Source organism: Capricornis sumatraensis, chromosome 22 (assembly GCF_032405125.1).
Source record: "Capricornis sumatraensis isolate serow.1 chromosome 22, serow.2, whole genome shotgun sequence".
Taxonomy (NCBI): Eukaryota; Metazoa; Chordata; class Mammalia; order Artiodactyla; family Bovidae; genus Capricornis; species Capricornis sumatraensis.
The window spans coordinates 32,156,538-32,180,626 of record NC_091090.1 but is presented as its reverse complement, the minus strand read 5'-3'; the positions used below and the strand labels follow the sequence as shown (position 1 = coordinate 32,180,626).

The 24,089-nt window shown below is 43.0% G+C and overlaps 1 protein-coding gene across 1 annotated transcript; it reads left to right on the top strand.

Annotated features, from left to right (window-relative positions):
• Positions 1-11,288: 11,288 nt before the first annotated feature.
• TRIM39 (tripartite motif containing 39) lies at positions 11,289-23,622 on the top strand. Its single transcript, XM_068961169.1, has 8 exons — positions 11,289-11,745; positions 12,387-12,431; positions 13,781-14,240; positions 16,132-16,227; positions 18,802-19,032; positions 20,216-20,238; positions 20,812-20,927; positions 21,728-23,622. Exons 3-8 carry the CDS (start codon positions 13,788-13,790, stop codon positions 22,273-22,275), a joined length of 1,467 nt encoding a protein of 488 aa, XP_068817270.1. The 5' UTR covers positions 11,289-11,745; positions 12,387-12,431; positions 13,781-13,787; the 3' UTR covers positions 22,276-23,622.
• The last annotated feature ends 467 nt before the right edge of the window (positions 23,623-24,089 follow it).

The following is a 24,089-nucleotide window of genomic DNA, read 5'->3' as shown; positions in this document are numbered from 1 at the left end:
TTGTCTGAGCCACAAAAATCCCAAGCTCTTGATTTATCCTCCCACCTCTGCATCTCCCATTTGGTAACCAGAAGCTTGTTTTCAATATCTGTGTTGATTTTAATTTTGTAAAAAAGTGCATTTTTAAAAATTAGGTTCCACACATGACTGAAATCATCTCTGACTTATTTCACTCAGTATGATAATCTCTAGGTCCACCCATGTGGCTTCAAATGGCATTATTTTCTTCCTTTTTATGTCCGAGTAATGTTTCATTAGATACACATGCACCACATCATCTTTGTCCATTCCTATCAATGGACACTTAAACAGTGCTGCAATGAACACTGAGGTGCGTGTATCTTTTCTAATTATGAGCTTCTGTGGAAATATGGCCAGGAGTGGGATTGCTGGATCATATAGCAGTTCTATTTTTAGTTTTTTAAGGAATCTCCATACTGTTCTCCATAGTGGTTATACCAATTTACATCCTCACCAGCAGTGTAGGAGGGGTCCCTTTTCTCCACATCCTTTCTAGCATTTACTGTTTGTAGCCTTTTTTTTTTTTTTTAAGAACTAAAGATTTTATATTTTCTTGGGTATGTATTCACTTTTTTATTTTACCAATTAAAATACCGTTTATTGGCATCTTCTCTTTTTTTTTCATGTCCCTACTTTTTTTTATTTTTAATTGGAGGATAATTGCTTTACAACACTATGTTGTTTTCTGTGTTTATCGACTTTTTGATGATGGCCATTTGTCAGAATGGTATGAGGGAACACGTCCCTATAGTTTTGATTTGCATTCTATGATAATTAGTGATGTTGAGCATCTTTTCATGTGCTTTTTTGGCCATCTGTATGTCTTCTTTGGAGAAATGTTTATTTAGATCTGCTGCCCATTTTTTGAAAAGTACTACAGAAGGAGAAAGATGCTAGGTCTTATAAGGTAGGTAAATCCTTTGATTGTTTTGTCTAAAATAGGTATGAACCTTGGGATGGCTTGCTCTGTTACTTTTACATAGTTACAGAAAAATTAACTACTGTATTCTAAATACAATTTTAAATGCAACAAAATAGCTTTCAATCCTGGATTATGTTGGTCAAAATTATTTGTGAATGTGTACTATAGTACTTCACTTCTAAAATTCCCAGGCACTAGAGAACTGAAATTTCTCTACATGCATGACACAGAAACATCAGTGTTACTATAAGATTTCACATTACTCTCCAGAATCCTCTAGAGGATTCTGGGTGTGAAGAAAACATCACCAGATGCAAAGCTGAAAACAGCAAGAAAGCCCTGAATAGATATGAAGATTCTGTCAGAGGTTCACAGGAGAAGCAAGTAGGGTAGGGGGGAGGTGGGGAGAACGGGAGAGACTGCACAGACCGGACTGTATCCAACAGTGTTCTGAGACTATGGAGGGAGAGGCGTGAGTGGTGTCAGGCGCCGCAGAGAAGCCTAGGGAAAGGCCTCTGGGGACCACTGGAAGACAGAGTTCAGTGGTGAGAAGAGGAGGGATTGCAGAAGTCAGAGAGAAGTGAGAACGGAGGAAACTAAAACGTATACCATTGCTTTCATTGCAGCAAAGGGAAGACTGCTGCTACCTAGGTCAGCAGGGTCGATGAAGGCTTTGTTACATGCTGATTTGAAAGCAAAAAAGCAACAGCACAAGAGGAACTAATAATCTTAAGAAAAAAGAAGACTATGAAGACAGTAACTCTAAAGGAGTTATGATCAAGACAACAGATAGTTTGGAACTGGTTATATCTCCAGAGCAATACTTTAAAACTAGCTGTCTGTTTTCCAAGCTATGATCACAGATTCCTGAAGGAAATATGCCTGTCTTGTTCACTGGTATCCATGTGACCGAGCACAGTGCCCAACATAGTCTTTTAATAAAAGTTTGTTTCTGATGGACTCTCTTTCCAGTATTTTGGGAATACATGCTTAATGAGTGTCCTCAGTGGTCCGTGGCCCACCTCTGTTATTACAAAGAGAAAGAGTAATTTCCATGAGCAGTTTGCAAAGATCTTGGCTTCCCTAGAAAGTACTCAGTTTGACAAAAGAGAAGGAGCCCTTTGCTTCTTTCATCAGCCAAAAAAAAGACTGTAGAAAGACCTTCTCTCCTTACATTTTAATGGGATCACATATGGAATCCCCAAAAACCTAAGTGCACAAAGATGCAGTTGTCTGCTGCTGCTGCTAAGTCACTTCAGTCGTGTCCGACTCTGTGTGACCCCATGGACGGCAGCCCACCAGGCTCCCCCGTCCCTGGGATTCTCCAGGCAAGAACACTGGAGTGGGTTGCTTTCTCTGCAAATGGTCTGTTCTTCCTCATAAATCCCCCATCTATAAACGTAGGACCGTCCACTGGTCAAGAATATCAAGAGCCTTGTAAGCCATTCCAAAGAGATTTAGATTTTATCCAATAGGTGAAGGATAAAAGTCATCATTAAAATGGCTGAGTAGTCAGATGACAGAGTTCTGAGTCAGAAACGTCACCAAAGACACAGTACAGAGGAGACACTGGGGGCGGGGCAACAGAGCAAGAACAAATGCTCAGATAAAGGCAGGGAGTCAGCGGCCACCATCCGGGAAAGACCTGAAACGGGACAAGGCGGAAATGGAGGAGACAGCTGAGATGTTTAAAAATGTCAGCAACTGGCAATTTATCAAATGGGAGGGACACAGGAGAGGAATAACAACATAATTAACAAAATAGTGAAGCACTGAATATCAATAGCAAAGAAAATACTCTTTAAAAAAAAAAAGAAAGAAAAAAATCTCATCCCAATAGTTTCACATCCTAAGAGTCAGGCTCCTCATCTGAATCTTTCTGTGGTTCTCTGTGGGAACAGGGAGAGGACTTTAGGACCATCATTTTGGGGTCATTTCCTAAGCAGCAGAATTCTTAGGATGGGAGGGAAGACGTTCTAGTTTCTCAGGGATTCACTGAGGTGAATCCTCAGGGTATGATCAATGACAACACTGTGTTGACCCCAAACTAAGGTCTGAGTGTGAGAGATACAGTTTCTGAAGTCTCTCTGAGAGATAAACCCATCAGCTTCTGGACCCTACTTAATCCTCCAGTCCTAATCTCCTTAACCCTACATCTGAGTTTAGTCAGCACCTCTAGAGTGAAGTCTGAGACCTCAGCAACAAGAGAAGCAGAGGTGGACTCACTGAGGCAGCCACAGAAAAGAGGGAGATGGAGAAAGACAAAGTAACAGGAGACCTGACTCCATCACCTCAGTAGTGCCTTTCATTCTCCTGTGTTTTCCAATAAGCTGATCATCTGCCATCTTCTTTTTCTTCAAGAATCAGTCAGGGGATTTCCCTGGCAGTCCAGTGGTTAAGACATCGCCTTCCAACGCAGGGGGTGTAGGTTCGATCCCTGGTTAGGGAGCCAAGATCCCACACTCCTTGCAGCCAAAAAACAAAACATAAAGCAGAAGCAATATTGTAACAAATTCAATAAAGACTTAAAAAAAAAAAAAAAAAGAACCAATCAGAACTCAAATCTGCATTCCGGGAAACAGGAATTTTCAGGAAGCCCAGGGGTATCTTTTCAGGACCTTGGAGAGCAGAAGGTAGTTGCTCCTGAGGAAATCTCACATCTCAACATGCAAAGAAAAAGAATAAACGGTAGTGGAGTCACCTATGGAGAGCATTCAGGTAAGGTACAAAGACTTGGAACATAAGGTCCAAAAGGGCCCTATAAAGCACCTAAACAACACTCTTCAGCTGCTTAGCTTAAAATGAATCTACAGGGAATTGAGACTTTTTCAATTTCCTTGGAAAAAACACATACAAAAAGTACCTTTGGTTGATGACCCTAAAAAGAGCATTACAAACAAGAATCAAAATATCATAAAGGTAAAGAATTGCACCCAGGCAGGATAACACAAACAGCTGTCAACTCAAGGTTAGTTCTTGGGTCTCCTGACACCTGTGCAGCGCTTTTTTCTTCACAGCTGTTGAGTGATTTAGGATCTAGATTCTCCTTCTGGTGCTGCCATACACCAGCTGTGTGACCTTAGGCAAATTACTCTTTCAAGCCTTGATTTCCTCCTTTGAACTAAGGCTTCCCATGTGTCAAGACACTATGAGGTGACGGGAAAACAAGGACTTTCTGTTCTCAAGTAGCTCTCAGTCTAGTGGAGGACAGATATAAAAACATCAATAATTCAAGAACACGGTAAAAGTACAGCAGTATTGCAGAGAAAAATGTTAATAACTTGGAGGTGGGAGCAAGATTAGGAGGAATCCAGAAGAAACAACAAATATCTAGCTGTGAAGTAGGGCACTAGACTTAGGGAACTGCAAATAACTTAGTTCTGACGGATGGTACTTTGGCAGTGAGGAGAACTGGAGAGAACTGGAGAACTTCCACATACTGCTGTTTTGGAAGTCAAAGGAGTCAAAGCACTATACAGGTAAACATTTAGCTATGTACTACGCCAAGAGCTACCCCATGAGGAAAAAATTCCTTAATTCAACATGCATTTATAGAATACCTTCTATATACTCACTGTACTAGGAGCTGACTCTTCTCCTTCTGCTCCCCTCCCTAAAATACAGCCAGCTTGAGAACCAAGAAAACCAAATTCTGCACTCTTTCCTAGGAGGTAAAAGTGCCTCTTCTGTCCCTATCAAGTAAGGGGAGTGGAGGAGCGCTTGACAATCCCATGATTCCTCTACTGAAGAGTCACTGAGATTTTAAGAGGCTTTGCCTACAGACGGAAGGATGCCAGAGATGACCTCTGGTATGACCCCTTGGCACCAAGTAATCAAGCAAGGTGGTACGATGACACAGAGCCAGATGATCAAAAGTGGCAAATGTCCCAGGCTCAGCTGACAACGAGAGCATACATAAGAGTGGTTAGAAAAGTCATCTTTATGTCTATTTTCAACCTCCTCTGCTTAGTACCAATTCTCTTAGCTTCCCATAACCAAGCACGTACATATGAATGAGTAACATGTACATATGAATGAGCAGCAGCCAAGGTTCTATTCTACAATCTGACTAGTCCACTGACCAACTCAGTGTCTACACTGAGGACCTCTGGAGATTGCAGCATCATGGAAACTTCTCTCTGGTGAAGTGTCTAAAGATACCAGTGAATTTTTAAAAAAGATTTATTTCTGTATTTGGCTGTGCCAGGTCTTAGTGCAGTATGGGATCTTTAGTCGTGGCATGCGAACTCTCAGTCTTAGCAAATGGGATCTAGTTCCCCGACCGAGGATAGAGCCAGATCCCCTGCAGTGGGAGCGCAGAGTCTTAGCCAGGGAGCCAGTGGACCACCAGGGAAGTCTGACACCTGTGAATTTTATTTCTATTATACTATACTGGATTGAATAGTGTCCCCTCCCAATTCATGTCCACTAGGAACCTCAGAATGTAATCATTTCGGAAATAGGATCTCTGTAGGTGTAATGAAATTAAAATAAGGTCATACTGGACTAACATGGGTGTTAGTCCAAAGACTGACGTTCTTATTAGAAGAGGAAGTTTTGGACACAGACACACAAACACACACACACAAAGAACACCTTGTGACAGGGGAGAGGGAGAGACTGCCAGGGAACACAGAGGACTGCCAGCAAACCTAAGAACTCGAAGAGAGGCATGGGGCAGGTTCTCCCTCAGGGCCTCCAGAAGCAATCAACCTGACCAACACTTTGATTTCCGTTTTCCTCCAGACGTTCGAGAGAATAAATTTTGTTCTTCTAAGCCACCAGTTCATGAAACCTTGTTACAGCAACCCTAGGACACCAATATATTAACCCCCAGAATACATGTTTTCCTCCTACATGCTCTAGGATTTAGGATATTTTCCATCTTCTTGGACAGAAAAGGATAGATACCAATGCTAGTAACTGTCTTAGCCCATGGAAAGGGGTGCTGGTGAGAGCAGCAGAAAGACTCAACAAATCAAAACAGCAACTTCACAGGTGATGTCATGGGCAAGGGAATTTATTTCTGAAGGCTCTATAGTGAGACTTTTTCATTTCTGCAGCAGTTTTTAAAATATCTACAAATTCTCTGATACTCCGGAGAGGGAGAGAAGGACAGCAGTTAAGAATTTCTAGAACTCAGTAACACATTAGTCATGAAAAAGAGAGAGGGAAAAACCTCAGGTTGTACATGTTGAGCTCCAGATGTCCTAGTTTCAGGAAAGAGAGACAAGCCAGAAACAAATTTTGAGAATCTTCAGCATACAGATTTGCAGATCTCAAATGAGCTTCTCTGGCCAAATGCATAAGAATGAGCTGGGGAAACACATGAAAACATGGAGTGCCAATAATACTTAAACTCTATACTTAAAATTTTACTGTTAATAAGAGATTATGATAGGGGTCTAGATGTAAGAAATAGTCAAATATCAATTATTTCTTCTTTATCCAAGCAATGAAGCACATGGTTTGCTTATCAGAAACTGGGGGAGAAATCTCCATGCATAACACACACCCCCCAAAAAAAGGTAAAAGAATCTGTTTTTTAAAATGAGGATCTTATTGAAGAAATAAAATGAGACCTGAATAAATGGAAGGCAAACCAAATCCATGACTGGAAGACAATATAAAAAATGCCAACTATACCCAAATTAAATTATACATTAAACCCTTTTCTGTTTAGAATCACAATAGGTTTTTTAAATTCCTTTGAGGGGAGAGAACAGTAAAAAAAAAAAACAAACTGATTTAGAGTTTATATATGGAATACATGTCCAAGAACATCTAAGAAAATTCAATGAAATAAAATCTGTGGTGTTGGTGTAAGAGATAAATAGATTAGAATACAGAATCAAAAATCCAGAAGCAGATCTCACTATGAAACAACTTCAGGTATGACAAGTGTGAAATTTAATTCAACAAAAACAGGATGATTATTTAATAATGAAGCTAGCATGAGCCATCCATCCAATCCATGTAACACATGCTGTTCAACAAACGCCACTAGCCACATGGGGCCTCCGATCAACTACAACGCACCTAGTCTGAACTGAGATTTGATGTAAGTGTAAAATACACACTGGATTTCAAAGACTTAGTTTAATAATTGTTCAAAATAAATTACATGTAAAAATAATATTTTTATATAATGGGTTAAGTTGGTGAAGTATACTATTAAGATTAATTTCACTTGTGTTTACTTTTTTTTCATGTGGCTTGACTGAAAACTTAAAATTACATAAGTATCTTGCATTCCATTTCTATGGGACAGCATTGCTCTAGAAAAAAAAGATCTTCCTTTTACATCATATATTTTTTTTAATTTATTTAATTTCTACAACTTTTTATTCATGGAAAATTTCAAGCTATATCATATTTTTAAAAATAAAGATCTAAATGTAAAAAATAAAAAACATTGTAGGAAAATGTAGAAAAGTAAATTAGAATCTGGGGTCAGACTGGATTTCTTAATGAGGACAGTATGTCATGCGTGGTATGTATGTATACGTTGATAAGCAAAAGACAGACAATGCAACAGGAAAAACAGCCAAAGATTGGAAATGCACAGAAAACAAATCCCAGTAACAAACAAACAACAACAAAAAGATACTCAAAATTCTAAGGAAGAAAAAAATGGGATTCAAATAACCAAACATCTCTTTTCTGGCCAGAAAGAAATAAAAAATAGATAATAACCATCTCTTCTTGGGGATGTGGGAAACAGGAAAGCTCAAACACTGCTGTCAGTGTAAATGTAAATAATAATAGCCTTCTTAAAAATCAGTACAGAAATATTCATTAAAATTAGTACTACAGCTATTCCCCATGGATACCAAAATCCACTGATGCTCAAGTCCTTTCTGAAGAACGGCAGCTCTCCATATCGACAGATGAGGAGCCCACAGATACAGAGGGCTGATGTAAATTATATCCTTCAACCCAACCTTTTTCACAGTAATAAATCCACTAGCACCTATGGACAAATGTTCAGAGAATCTTTTAACACTGTTTATGCAGCAGCAAAATTTAAAAAAAATTTTATAAAGGAAATTAAGTAAATGCCCATCTGCTGAAAAAAGGCTGGAAAATGTACATTACCTACAGAACAAGATCTGTTATGCAATCATCAAAAACTTTTAATGAAAAATATTAGCAAACAATTTAAAATATGAAAACATCAACACTGGCTCCACCATAAGCAAAGAGGTCATCTCATAACATGCTGGTGTGGGCATAAATAGGTACAACCTTACGGCAAGGAAACTGAAAAGATGATTAGGATTTTAAATTTCCATGCGTTTTCACAAAGAAGCTCAGTTTTCAGGAGTTTGTCCTACTAGTACAGAGGTTATGACAATATAAAGATACATGTGCAAATATGTCGAATAATTATGTTGTACAACCTAAACTAATACAGTGTTTATAGGTCAAGTATTATCAGAGAAAAAATGAGGGAAACATATATTACAAGTATGTCCACTATAGCCTTTAATAAGACTTGGGGGATATTCCCTGCCAGTCCAGAGGTTAAGACTTAGCGCCTTCACTGTCAAGGCCCGGGTTTCATTTCCGGTTGGGGAACTAAGATCTGCAAGCCCTGTGACCAAAAAATAAACACCCGGAAAGGCTCTAAATGTCTTATTTAAACAAATGGCTGAATAAATCATACGTCTACACAATGAAGAAATAATGTAGACTTAAAAAAGAACAAAGTAACTCCAGTGTTATTGAACTGGAAACAGAAAAGCCAATGTAAAGTATAAAAAGACTGTTAATTTAAATTTTTCATAACTTAAAAAAAAAACGGTGGGGGAAAATTAGATGCTTTCCCTTTTTCTGAGTAAGAATTTCAGCAGTACGGACAGCTGAACCCTTTCCCCTCCTCAACCTACCATATCCTATATCCGGCCTTGACCAGTTTCCTACCTGGCAGTATTAACCCCCTTTTCCTCTATATGACTCAATGGTTCCACAAGATCCTCTATATAAAAGATAGATCAGATATATCCTTTCCTGATATAAAAACAATATTAAAGTGTATATTTAAAATTTTTGAATTATCCTTCACATTACTATTATTTATTTTTGCATATTCCTGTGCTGGAAATCCTTTGGTCTAAATCAACACCACAACTCGGTGTTATTCCACCTCTCCTGAACTATAATCCCTTTTTTAGACAAGGAATACCTTTTCTTGTTTAAAGAATGTATTTGTATCTTATTAGTATATTCATAATTCTCACGTGATCAAGTTTCACAGGTCATAACAAATACAAATTTGTGTTAAGATCTCAAATTTCTTTTATTATTTTGTGTGTTATCATATAGGCAGATGAAAATAAGAGATCATAGCATTGTGATCACCCTCTTTCTCAATTATTCTCTCTTGAAAAATACCGAGTACTTCTTTATTGTTCTATGTAAGGGGTCAGCAAACTATGGTCTGCCACCTGTGTTTGTACAGCCCACAAGCTAAGAAATGTGTTTACATTTTCAAATGATTGGGGGTAAAATAAAAAAGAGAATAAAATTTCAAAACAAGTGGAGAATTTATATGAAATTCAAACTTCAGTAATGCTCACCGTTTAGTATAATCTGATGCAATTTTCATACCACAAAGACAGTATGGCCAATAAAGCAAAAATATCTACCCCTGGCCTATGACACTGGACTATGCCCTTCTAAACTGTATAGTATAGTATAGTATATACTGTATAAACTGTATAGTATAGTAAACTTCTAAACTATAATTTTATAGTTTTACCTATTCTTCCCCCCCTTTTCTTCCATATTGAGCATGAAAGTTAAGTAGCTCAGTCGTGTCTGACTCTTTGCTCTTGGATTGTAGCCTACCAGGCTCCTCCCTCCATGGGATTCTCCAGGCAAGAATACTGGAGTGGTTTGCCATTTCCTTCTCCAGGGGATCTTCCCAATCCAGGGATGGAACCTGGGTCTCCTGCATTGCAGGCAGACGCTTTAACCTCTGAGACCCCAGGGAAGCCCTACTGGGCATGAAGTCCACTTAAAAATCTATTACTCGAGGCCAACACATTCTTCATATTCCTAGGCAATGTTCTTGCTCCTGATCATTTCCTTAGTACCACATCTGTTTTTACAAACAGAAAGCGAGAGTAAAGTGCTAGGCAACACCTTAAAAGTTACAACTCACAAGCCAGAACCAAACCTCACCACTCTCCCCATAAAGCAAGCCCAAAGAGGCTGACCACCTAGTTAATGGCTTTCACTACCTTCGAATTGAGGCAGTCCATAAAACAGAAAACGTACTGCTCCTAAAATTCCTAACAAATAATGGGGTGGAGAAGAGTTAATGTAATTTTATCGAATTTAATCTTCAACCACTGGCTAGTGAAAAAAGAAAAGAGAACAAAAAGCAAAGAACAGTGAAGAAAAAGCAGATCAACTGTCCTTCGCATGTCTGACTCTAAATCTTTATACCTCCCATATTAGATATTTTCTGCAAGTAAATAGTTCCTGGCTCCCAGGATGCTCGAGGTTAAACACTGCACAGTGTTTGTAAACAGCATCACAACTTACACAGGAACAAGGGCCATATGGCCATTTCCCCTCGAAGGGGACACCAAAATTTGCTTATTTCTTCCAGTCAGCATTCTGTATGCCAAATATTGGGGGAAGAGGGGAGGTGGGCTGCCTTTTCTCCCAGCCGTGTCTGCGCTTAGAGCACTAACTCCTACCCAGCCGCATCACCCATTTACCCAGCACCCACCCTCCCCAGCTCCATCAACTCCGCACCTCCTCCCAGTCTCATCACACCTCCATCAGCAGACTCTTCCAGCCTCATCACCTCACCCTCGTCCTCCAGTCACAGACCTGCGAAGATTCCAGCAACAGGAGAGGAAAGTAAGGAGGTAATAACGCAGGAGTCTGGAGTCTCCATACAAGCACTATCTACTCTTGCGGAGAAACTCAAGTCACAGCTCCCAAACTGGAAAAAGACGGGATTCTCCCGCATTCAGAACCCGAGTTCAAGGCGCGCTCACTGCAGTCGGGCCCCGAGCAAGCAGCCGAGGATGCAAAGGTGAGCAGCAGAGTCGCAGTATCAGCTCTTTTGAGGCTCCCACTCCAGCGGAGACAGCAGATAATTTCCATAAAGCCCGCCTAGAAGGGACAAGGTAAGGAATATCCCAAGGCAGGACTGAGCTAATCCTTGAATGTTAAAAGCCTAAAACGCAACTAGTCGGAAGTGACGTGCCAGCTGAGATCAGCAGGACCGCCACATTATTGGCCGCCGACTCGGCGAGCCACCTTCTCCCGAGACTGGCCAGGAGAGAGGAGAAGTGTAGCTCAAAGTCCGCAACCTGCCCCTGCTCCGCCCTCGACAGCTCCCAGCGCCACCTGGAACCAACCGAGCCAGACCAGAGTCCGGGCGCGGACCCTGGGCGGGACAGTACCGCTTGCCCCGGCGCCCGTAGGCGCCCTGAGGGCAATGGGCTTCAGCGCTCCGCCACGCGCATGCGCGGCCCTCTTTCTCCAGCGGATTCCTCGGGTCACCTGGACGACCGCATTCCAGCCACCTGCCCCTGACTCCTCCAGCTGGTCCTCACCTCCGCCCCCCCGCCTTCTTGCTCGGCAGGCGCCGTTAGGCCCTCCCGCGGTCGCCCGCCGACACCCCAGCTTCCACTGACACGAGCCTCTCGGCGCGGCTTCCGCTTCCGGCGAGTATTGTGTGTCGCGCTGCGGGGCGGGGGCGGGGGGAGGAGGAAGGAGGGAGGCAGCGCTCCGGCGGCTCCGTGCCCCGCACTCCCGGACCCGAAGCCGGGAAGGTAGGTGCTGTCCCGCCGCCGCGCCGGGACCCTGGGGCCTGCCCCCGCCCGCCGGCTCCGCACGCCGCGTCCTAGCGCCCCGCGACTGCGTCACCGGCCCCCCGCACGTAACCACAGCTGCCTCCGCCCGTTTCAGGCCCGGGCGGACGTTTTGCCGCCCCGGCGACGTCAGCGCGTCCGGCGTTGCTTGGCTACCCCGCCGTTACCCCGTCCCGCTGCCGCTCGCCTTCCCGGGTGAAACTCTGACGCCGTCACCGCGGGTCTCGGCTGCGTCATAGCGGCGGGCATCCCATCTTCACGTCACACCTTCTCACCTGGACACGCATCCCTCCCTCCCTGCCAACAACGACGTTTCCTCTCCCCCCTCTCCAGCCCCCCTGCGCCAGATCAGGCGGGAGAAGATGGAGACGGGGGTGGGACCGAGTTGTGGACCACGCTCAGGAAAGGGGCGCAAGGTGGGACCCCCCAACAGTGGTAGAAACACAATGAGGACCTCTCTGAAGTGTGCCCTTCTACTGAGACACGAGGAATAGGGGGGAAATGACCCAAGGCCTCGCTAATGCTGTAGCTCCAAGCCCTCTCCCCATACTTCCCTAACCTTTTCCCCATCTTTCTCTAACGCTACTTTTTCGCCAGTCTAGATCCATCCTGGTCCCTAACTCAGCATACAGTTCAACTCATCTCGGGTGAGGCCACCACCTAATTTCTAGATTAGGAAAAGGGAAGTGTTACTGGTCGAAGTTGGATTCCTGTAGGTAAAGAAAAATCATCTAATTGAACTTCTCTCGTGGTTAAGGGAGAAATTCAGGTCCAAATATGTTATCAGTTCCTACTCCAAATTAAACACTTTTCACGTTTGCCATCAGTATATACAGAAATAATCATTGTTAACCCAACTCACTACATGGCCACTTCTCTCTAAACACATAAATAGACTTACTAAATTTCCTCTGTTGGGTTCCTTAGAAAGAGAGGTTAAGGGGTAGAGAAATGAAATATTTCATGGATAATAGTGGTTATGTTTTAAGGGTGGAACGGAAGACCAGCCTTCTGCTTTATACATCTCTCAGGGGCATTTCCAGTTCTTTTGAGGCTTCATTAGAGTTTTTGATTGCCAGTTTACTTTTCCCTCTTAATTCCCGACCACCCAGAACCTGTTAGTTGGAAGTACAGTATATCCAAGGAATTAGTTATCAACAACTATTTCAAAAGACTCCTGTCAGCACTGAATACTTGGAATAAATTTGTCAACTCTTCTTTTCAAGAAATTATTGCCTTGGGCTCAGTAATAAACTCTTTGGTATAGCTGCTGTAAATTTATCACTTTTACAGCAGCTCCAAACATCCAAATGCACACAAATAGGAAACAGTTGTTGTGTGAATCATTTCATTCCATGATGAGTGCACACTTCCTCTAGGCCTGGTAAAGGGAAGCATAATGTCACACTTTTCTGAAAAGAAGAGGTTGTTACCCTTGGCTAACTCATTCCAATATTTACCATTTGAAAGACTGAGGGAACAGTGGCAAAGAATCAAGCTTAGGCTTCAGTGGGCTATTGTAGTAGAACTCTTCTGTAGCATTAAACTTTAAAATATACTTGATTTAAGCAGTCTTAATGCTTTGACTCTTAAGGCACTTTTCACTTTCCCATACTCTTTTTTCATCTATTAGAAAAAGATGTCAAACTAAGAATACATTTTTCTGAAACTGTACGATACTAGTGGAATGAACCTGGATCAGGATGAATACTCTGGGCTAGACTTGAAAGAAGCGTCTGCTTCTAACAAGAGAAGGCAGTGGTGAAAGACGAGACTGAGGGTTGTGTGTCAGTTTGCTCATAGGTGGGAGTCACAATTTTGGGAAATGGAAAAACCAAAGAGATTGACTGGGGGAAGAGAAGATGTAAAAATACCATGACAGTGCTAAGTCTGGAGTTAGGATTTAACCTGGGGGTAAATGTCAGGCCAGGGATGCAAAAAAATTAACCCCCCCAACTAACTTTTTTTTTTTCTCTTCTCTCTTCTTAACCTCAAGTTAAATAATGGCAGAGACAAGTCTCTTAGAGGCTGGGGCCTCTGCAGCCTCCACAGCTGCAGCTCTGGAGAACCTACAGGTGGAGGCAAGTTGCTCTGTGTGCCTGGAGTATCTGAAGGAGCCTGTCATCATTGAGTGTGGGCATAACTTCTGCAAAGCTTGCATCACTCGCTGGTGGGAGGACCTAGAGAGGGACTTCCCTTGTCCTGTATGTCGAAAGACATCCCGCTACCGCAGTCTCCGGCCTAATCGACAGCTGGGCAGTATGGTGGAAATTGCTAAGCAGCTGCAGGCCGTCAAGCGGAAGATCCGAGATGAGAGCCTCTGCCCCCAGCACCATGAGGCCCTCAGCCTCTTCTGCTATGAGGACCAGGAGGCTGTGTGTTTGATATGTGCAATTTCCCACACCCACCGGGCCCACACCGTCGTGCCACTGGACGATGCCACACAGGAGTATAAGGTAGGGAACCAGACACTTGATGTCAATGCAGGGCAAGAGGGAGGAGCCCAGAGGATGGGCGACTCCCTGGGTAGAGAATCATAAGTTCCTGAGGGCAAGACAGTCTCTGGTGCTTACTCTGTAGTCCCCTTGGAGGTACAGAGCTACGTACTGGGGTGAGGGTCAGGGGGTGCAGTGCGCATAGTCCCGTTGGATTGGTTGTCCTCACGCATGAAGAGCAGTAAGAAGTACGGCCCAAATTTCTCTCATGACTTTTGTAACACATTTGAGTATGTGTGGTCTTAGAATGTATCCTATTTTTCATAAATGAATGAAACCACACAGAGAATCTCAGACTTAAGAACTAAAAAATGGTCTGGCTCCTTCATTCTGTCCCCCCTGCTCAGCACACCGCTTATTTACCCACTGGTATTGGGAACAGGTAACATCATTTTAGAATGATCCCAACCATTCTAAACCATCCCAACCATTTAGATGAAAACAGCTAAACCAGCCTGTTTTCATCTTCCCCAGATAATGGGTAACATGGCATCTGGTTTAACTTACTGCTGAGACACAGGGTAAATGTTTGAGTAATAGGAAATAGAGATTTTACTGTCTTAGCACTTTATCAAGTAGTTTGCCTAATTATATTAATGAAGTCTTACAAACAAGACTTTATGGTAGTTCACAGAATAATCAAGATTTTATTTTATTTGCAAGTGGTTAGAGTTGTATAGGAAAACAAATTTTAAAAAGGATATTAGGGACTTCCTTGGCAGTCCAGTTGTTAAGACTCCATGCTTCCAGTGCTGCAGGGATTCAATCCTTGGTCAGGGAACTAAGATCCTGCATGCCAAAAAAAGAAGAAGGATATCAAGGTACATAAGGGTACATAACTGCCTGTCAGTACAGGCAGTTCCTTGTTAGAAAATGAATAGGGCTAGGGAAGAACAGAGAGTTGGTGACAGCTGGACACAGTGAGATTCAGTTAAAGTTTTGCAAGCAAGGAAGGCATGGAGAGAGGCTGGAGGCAGGATGAGGGACCTGTAGGAAGTTGACACTTCATGAGCAAGGAACGGAGTTGGATTAAGAGGTGGTCAGATGAAAGAGGAGAGTGAAAAAGTTGGCCTAAAGCTCAACATTCAGAAAACTGAATGGCATCTGGTCCCATCACTTCATGACAAATAGATGGGAAAATAATGGGAACAGTGTCAGAGTTTATTTTGGGGGGCTCCAAAAATCACTGCAGATGGTGATTGCAGCCATGAAATTAAAAGACGCCTACTCCTTGGAAGGAAACTTATGACCAACCTAGATAGCATATTGAAAAGCAGAGACATTACCAACAAAGGTCCATCTGGCCAAGGCTATGGTTTTTCCAGTGGTCATGTATGGGAGAGTTGGACTGTGAAGAAAGCTGACTGCCAAAGAATTGATGCTTTTGAACTGTGGTGTTGGAGAAGACTCTTGAGAGTCCCTTGGACTGCAAGGAGATCCAACCAGTCCATTCTAAAGGAGATCAGTCCTGGGTGTTCGTTGGAAGGACTGATGCTAAAGCTGAAACTCCAATACTTTGGCCACCTCATGCGAAGAACTGACTCATTGGAAAAGCCCCTGATGGCTGGGAGGGATTGGGGGCATGAGGAGAAGGGGACGACAGAGGATGAGATAGCTGGATGGCATCACCGACTTGATGGACATGAGTCTGAGTGAACTCTGGGAGTTGGTGATGGACAGGGAGGCCTGGCGTGCTGCGATTCATGGGGTCGCAAAGAGTTGGACACGACTGAATGACTGAACTGAACTGAGATGAATAGGAAGCAAGTAGTTTAAAACAATTGGGTTAGGCTCTGAACATAGGCTGTACCAGCCAACCACAAATGTTGTTCTCCTACTTCACACCTCTCAGGAAAAACTGCAGAAGTGCCTGGAGCCCCTGGAGCAGAAGCTGCAGGAGATCAGCCGCTGTAAGTCCGCTGAGGAGAAGAAGCCTGGCGAACTCAAGGTAAAGGCAGGCAGTCCCATTAGGCCTGCCCTACAGGCAATTAACTGAACATTGTCAGTCACTCAGTCGTGTCCAACTGTTTGTGACCCTGTGGACTGTAGCCCACCAGGTTCCTTCTGTCCATAGAATTCTCCAGGCAGAAATACTGGAGTGGGTTGCCATTCCCTTCTCCAGGGGATCTTCCCGACCCAGGGATCAAACCCAGGTCTCCTGCATTGCAGGCAGATTCTTTACCATCTTAGCCACCAGGGAATCCCTGAACATTAGCCGTACGTTATTTAACTAAACATTAATGATGCATTATTTAATCCAACATTTTTGGTTTATTAAAAAATGCTCTTTCAAAACAATGATATTTTATTAAGCTTGATTGGCATTAAACATTGTACTTAAGAATGTTTAAGTACATTCTTAATGGATTAAGAATTGAGGAGAAGGATATAAGGGGTGAAGGATTTGGCGAGCTGAGGGAGTTCATGGCCGCTGGTCTCCTTTTCTTTGTAGAGCAGGAAGGAGGCTCTCTGCTGGAGAATGTGGAAGGTGCATTGGGGAGGAAGGATGAAGAAGCTGCCCAAGAGCTCCCAGAACCCCCCAGTCACATTAGAACCACATTCTCTTAATTCACATAAGCTCGAGTATGCTAGGTAGTATGGTTTCCTAGAATGTTCTTTCCCTTCCCATCTTCTACCTATAGTATCCTGTCCATCCTAAAATGAAAACCATTTACTATGTAGCCTTTCCTGACCCTTCAGAAATTCTCTTTCTTAATTTTCATACAATTTCACATCTTTTCTATAGTATTATCATATTTGTAGACTGGTATTTTGATACCTGCCTTATTTCTTCTATTGGACAGTGAAACATGTATTAATTGTAACAGTAATAATAGGGCATTAATTCATTAGGTGTTCATGACATTCCAAAGTTAAAGTATTGTATTAGGTCTTAGGCTTGGTTCTGCCCAGTTTTAAGTTCTAAGAGATCAGGCTAGACTTGGCCCCAGTGGAACATAGAGAATGTACAAGAAAAGGAGAAGGGAGTCCAGCAAAGCTTATTAGGCAAGAGTGAACTTAGATACCCTATAAGATAAGTCTTATTATCCCCAGTTTACACAGAAGGAAAAGAACTTGAATCAGTGTCTAGTCCAAGATCATACAGCCAGTATGTGGCAAAACTAGAGATACTAATTCTGCAGGAATCAATAAATATTTATTAAGCTTCCAGTATAGGCCACACCCTGTCTTTGACACCAGGCCATTGATGACCAAAAACATGGTCCTTGCCCTCCTTGAGCTTACTGTCAGGTAGAGAAAATAGAAACAACAGACACAAAAAGTACAGTTGCAAATTCCCAAGAATATGACAGAGAAACTCAATGTCATTAAAGCCTTCCAGAAGAAATAAATGAGATTTAGGGATTACCAAGAACTAAGCACAGGTTTGAAATTAGTGGAAATTAGTTTGTTTGTTTGTTTGTTTTTTAACAATGACAACATTTCAATAGGAAGCAAGTATTATTACCTTAGTCCTTTAGGCATTTTAAAAAGAAACATTTGAATTTTTAAAAAGTTGAACTAATTTTGATTGCAAAGGTAAACTTAAAAAAGTTATTGTCCTGAAACACTAAAAATCTGTGAAAATGAAGCTTATTCCTAATCATTAGCTTTCCTCTTCCTACTGATCACATTCTTAAGGATAAAGGATGGAGAAGGAAATAAAAAGTTTAAAAACCTGCTAAATGCTTGAATAGAACTGTGGTGTGGGTTTTTTTTTTTAATGTAAATTATCATTTCAGTGGTCTCAGAAACTGTCACCAATCACCAACTTTCCTTCAGTGACCTTTTGAATTCTCTTTCCTCCCTCTCCCTCATCCCCACCTCCAGACCCAATGCCCCTTTTATTTTTTCACATCTATAACCCATTCCTGGAGTGTAAACTGTCAGTCTCTGAAGTGACTTGAAACTGTTTAGCAGGCTCAGCCCCAAAATCTAAATTTATATTTTATAACACTCCATTACTAAAATCTTACTGATTCTGATATTTTTCCAGTTTTTCCATCTCTGGTTTTTATCAGGTAGATGTCTTGCAGTGTACAAATGATGACAATCTCTAACTTTCGAGTATCTGTGCTTTCCTTTTCTTCACAATTTGCGTTAGCTAGAACTTAGAGTAGGAAATAGCAGAGGTATCTCTGCTATCAGTACTTGTCCTATTATTACTGCCATCTCTCTGTAATAGTACTTGTCATATTATTGAGTTCTTATGTCTTGAATTTTTTTTTCTAAAACATAAAAGTATAGCTTTTTTAGAAGTTAATTTAGTAAATAAAATAATTTTTTCAGCATTGGTTTATTTTTTTATCTCAATGATCTTCATCCCAAGTTATCAGTAAGGGTGCTAATGGGGATGGAGCCATTCTTTACAGAAGGAAATATCAATGGAGAGAAACATGAGTGTCCTTTTAAACTCTTTCCAATGGCACTTGAAGTCTGAATTCATACACATGGTGCATGAGGAAAGGTATCCTATGCCCCACTGACCCTGTTAAACATAACACCCACCCTCTGTTCTCAGAGACTAGTGGAGAGTCGCCGACAGCAGATCCTAAAGGAATTTGAAGAGCTTCACCGGCGCCTGGATGAAGAGCAGCAGGTGTTACTTTCACGGCTGGAGGAGGAGGAACAGGACATTCTACAGCGCCTCCGAGAAAATGCTGCTCACCTTGGAGACAAGCGCCGGGACCTCGCCCACTTGGCTGCTGAGGTGGAGGGCAAGTGCTTACAGTCGGGCTTCGAGATGCTTAAGGTTCGACCTTTGCCCCTGCATAGCCACTCAGGCCGAGCGCAGTCTAGCTTTGCACAGGTCATTCTGTCAGCCTGCAATGCTCACTCCTCCACTCTGCCTCTCTAAATCCAGTTCTTTCTTCCAGACATGCTCAAAGGATCTTTCTCTACAGAAAGGCTTCTCTGATTTCTCACATCCCTTTTGATCACTTCTGTGTTCTTATGTCTTGTCAACAATTATGTGCTTAATTTGTACCAAAGAAAAAACTCAATTTTTTGAGAAGAGGGCAGTCTAGTCTAAATTAGTGAAAAATCTATGCATTAAAAATTGTGTAAAATGCAGTAACCATTACTTTTAAGTCCTGGAACTTGACTTACCTAGTGCTCAAAAAGAATAGAAATATAGTGTGATGACACTTGAAATAATGTATAGTAACATGCTGCTTTTGATATGTAAATAGTGCCTCTAAAATGTTTGAAATAGTCTGTTTTCTTAAGCAAATGAATGGTGTTAGCAAGATTCCAGGAAACATATTTCTTATCTTAGAGATCACATTACCAGCATTTGAATCAGCGAGGCTTCGTTGTATATTTATTTGCATGTTATATATTGCTTGGTATTTATTCTCATGTCCTTTCATGTATGTGTGTTCTGCCTTCCACATTAAACTGGGAAATCCTTGGCGGGGCAGAGATTTGTCTTCTTTGTCTTCTGGACCCCAAGTATTCACAAATCAGGATTGGCACACACTTATAAATATTTATTAACCAATACTAGACAAGGGATACCAAACCACAATGGGAGAGAGTGATTCATTCCTATGCCAGCAGTCTAGAACTATCTCTACTGATTCTCGAGGAGGCAGGTGTGTGGTTGGTACTTGGGGGACAGAGCAAAGAGCAGACACAATCCTATCCCTGGCATTGAGGTCCCGGTGTTCTTGAGGAACAAAGACAAACACACAGGAAACTATTTGGAAGTGACATCAATTACCAAGTTTCATGATGACTGAGAGCTGAAGGTGGGGGTTAGGTTGGGAAAGATGTACTCAGATCCCTCTGGAGTTAGTCCCCTTTGCACTGTGACCCTTAGTTTGTCCTGTGCCTGTTTAATAGTTCTAGAACTTTGGGGAGGAGGGGAACCTTTTGCCTATAGGGCCCTTGACTACCAGGACCAATATTGCTTTCTTTTCTCCTTCCTCTAGGATGTCAAAAGTACCCTGGAAAAGTAAGTGATTCTTGTATCTCTTCGAGTGAGTTAGGTCTTGGCTTAAAGACTAGGGCTGCAATAGGGAGCTGGGGGAGTAAGAATGGGAAAGTCATGCAGTGTTTGGGTAGAAAAAGGGAGAAGGGCTTTTGCATCCATGAAGCCAATTACAGAACAAATGATTGGGAGTACTAGTCTGTTCCCCTTTACCCTTTGAGCATCAGGACTTCCTTGGTAGGGTAGATACCAACATAATGTAATAGAACCAGATTCTGCCTGGGCCTGTGGGTGGAATCATGTCCAAACAAGATGGAAGGAGGAATGGGTTGGGGAGTAGGGGTGGTATCTCTTTGCATGAAATATAACAGTACCTCCAGAAAGTTCTAAAACTCATTCCTAAGGATTTGTCCAGGGGACCATCTCTCTTTCCATAGATAGGCAAAAGAAAGCAGTGAGTACTTGTCTTGAGAGAGGAGAAAGTACGAGGATGAATAATTTTAGTTTCTCCCTAAAGATGACGGCATCTGAATAGTGACTAAGCTGGAGCTTCCCCTGACCCTGCCCTTTCTTCCCCTATCTCCCCATCCCTCCTAGATGTGAGAAGGTGAAGACCATGGAGGTGACTTCAGTATCCATAGAGCTGGAAAAGAACTTCAGCAATTTCCCCCGACAGTACTTTGCACTAAGGAAAATCCTTAAACAGCTAATTGGTGAGTTGTTCCCAAAAGGAAACTAGCAAAGGGAATCAACAGAGAGAAGGTAGTCTTTAGGTCCTACTTTATCTGGACTTCAGTTATCCCTGTTGTCACTCTTCATGCCTATATCCACATCCACTCCTTTACCTGGCTTCTAATCTCACTCTGAGTCGCAGAACTCAAAGTGAGGAGCCTTAGGTGTCATCTGCTCTATAAATAGGGACCCAGAGAGGTTAAATAATTTGCCAAAAACTGGTCTCCTCTTAGTCCCACATTTTTCTAAATAGGGACCCAGAGAGGTTAAATAATTTGCCGAAAACTGGTCTCCTCTTGAGAATGAAAGGGAGTCTCATTAATACTTACTCAGAAAACAGGCATAAGCCAGACTGTTACAGGAAAACAGACACATTGTCACCCTATCGCCAGACTGTAATGCTCTCTTGCTCTGTATCCTTCTTAACATTTTTCATTGTTTCTGGCCCCTGGTCTGTGCCTTGTACTTCTCCACCCAGTGAGATGCATGATGATCTCAGAGGAACAGAGGGAGGACCAGGCAGGAGCCTCAAGCACCAGCCCTTGCAGAGTCAAGAGATCATTACCTGTTTATTTTAGGGCCAGGATCAGAAGCCATTGTTCCCTTCCCTCTGCCCCTCCCCTCCCTTAGGTGACCCTGAGGATTGAGAAGGTTAACCAAACCACAGGGTTCTGGGGGCTTTCACAGGGCAGGCTCTGTAAAGGCAGGCTGGAAGAGTGAGGCGGGGGCGTTTAGCTATTCCCATCCTCATCTAGCTCCCCACTGTGGCTTCTCCCGCCAGCGGATGTGACCCTGGACCCTGAAACTGCTCATCCTAACCTAGTCCTGTCGGAAGATCGTAAGAGCGTCAAGTTCGTGGAGACAAGACTCCGGGATCTCCCTGATACACCACGGCGTTTCACCTTCTACCCTTGCGTCCTGGCTACTGAGGGTTTCACCTCAGGTCGACACTACTGGGAGGTGGAGGTGGGCGACAAGACCCACTGGGCAGTGGGCGTGTGCCGGGACTCCGTGAGCCGAAAGGGTGAACTGACCCCGCTTCCTGAGACTGGCTACTGGCGGGTGCGGCTATGGAACGGGGACAAGTATGCAGCCACCACCACGCCTTTTACCCCTTTGCACATCAAGGTGAAACCTAAGCGGGTGGGCATATTCCTAGACTATGAGGCTGGCACACTGTCTTTTTACAACGTCACAGACCGCTCTCATATCTACACCTTCACTGATACTTTTACTGAGAAACTTTGGCCCCTCTTCTATCCAGGCATCCGGGCCGGTCGGAAGAATGCTGCACCACTCACCATCAGGCCCCCGACAGACTGGGAGTGACAGGTCGGGGCATGGGAATCATCAGGGTGAGGCAGGGTCAAGAGCTACGGGCCTTCCTTCCTGTGACCTGCTGGAATGTCTTCGTGTCTGCCTGGTTCTGGTTCTGAACCATGTGGGAGAACCATGTGGTTTCCTGAATGGTTTATATGGAGGAGTAGGTAGGACTGGACTAGGTCGAGAGCACTGCAGTGTCTCCCTCCTGACAGGGTGAAGAGCTGGTTCTCAGGGGGTGGTCTCCCCTGAAGTCCATCGGGTTTGCTATTGCACAAGGACCGGTTGGGAAGGAAGGAGAGACTTTTCCAGAAAAAAGTCTGTGGAAGGGTCTGGCTCGCTCAAACCAGAGGAGGAAACAGAAACCCCTGTACAGCCTTTCAGGGGGTTCTTTGACCCAGAATAGACCTTTTTTTTTTTTTCTTTTTTAGGAAGATCACAGGGGTCTTTGTACCTCTAATTGAAATAAAGGTGAATGACAGTTGTTCTCACGGGTCTAGAAGTTGAGGAGTTATTTTCAGGGCAGAGATTGCGCATCAAGAAGTTTAGAACGAAGGTCAGGAAAGAGGGCTAAAGAAAGAGAGAAGGGTTTCTTTGGTTCCATTATGAGTAGGATTGGCCAGAGGTAGGAATGTGAGGAGGAGGGAGTAGGAAGAAAGAGAACCCAGGTCCCTGCCTCCATCTTCAGCAGGCCTGGCTTATCGTCTCCCTTCTTGTAGTTGTTTGTCTCCAAGAGCTGTTACCTTGCTCATCTGGAGGGGCAAGATGCAAGAGATCATGCAAGACATGTCTACCCTCTCACTGCTTCCCCAAGGGAACTTGGAAAGGAGAGAGTCACGTATTAGAGGAAAGAGAAAAGCATTCCTATCCAAAGCCCGGGCCTTAAAGAATGCCTCCAAGTAGCTGCTCCCAAGTTGTCAGCCTTGTTACCTGGCTAAGGTATCCAAGCCAGACAGGGAGAAAGAAACTGGTGTCTTCCTTACCCTGGGGACAGGGTAGAAGAGGGTTGTATGTTTAGGGAAGAGCCATGCAGGCAACTTCCTTTGGCCTGTGTTTATCTGGCCTGAAACTAGTGTTCATTAGAGCCGGTTTTTTGTTTGTTTGTTGCCATTGTTCACGTTTTGCCATTTCTCCTATCAGAGAATGTAAATCATTTTAATGTTAGGCCAAAATAAACAACCTATATGGTACATATGTTACAGAAAAGGTAACGCAATGCATGCCAAACCAAACTAAAATGACTGGATTATCTGCTACTGGCTAATTGGGTTCACAGAAGACTGGGACAAGAAACTGCAGTTTATTGAGGGCATTTCAGCTCCTCCTACCACCTCAACAGGACTTCGTCCAGACTCTCCTCTTACCTTTGTGCCTTGACTGTGGTTCTTTGTGGCAAGATGCTTTGGTTGGTAAAACATAATATGGAACAAAGGATCCACTGAAGTAATCCTTGTGTCCTGTGGTAATTTGACAATAACCTCTGTTGATGTGTTAGAAACTTAAATGTTAAAAATGCATGTTCTTTGGAATTCTCTGGCAGTCCAGTGTCAGGACTCCACACTTTCACTGTTGTGGGCCTGGTGGGAGAACTTTAGATCCCGCAAGCCTTGTAGTTTGGCCTCAAAAAAAAAAAAAGCATATTCCTGGTGCCTGCCCTCAGTAACTGATTGAGGTCTGGAGTGGGCCTGGGCATATCTGCCTTTTAATCATACGCCTCATTTGAGTCTGGAGGCCTTTGTGAAAGTAATCTGAGAGGAAATTTCAGCCATTTCTTTCAAACTGGAGTCCTGATTGGGGCAAGGTGTGGGGGGTGGTGGTTGAGA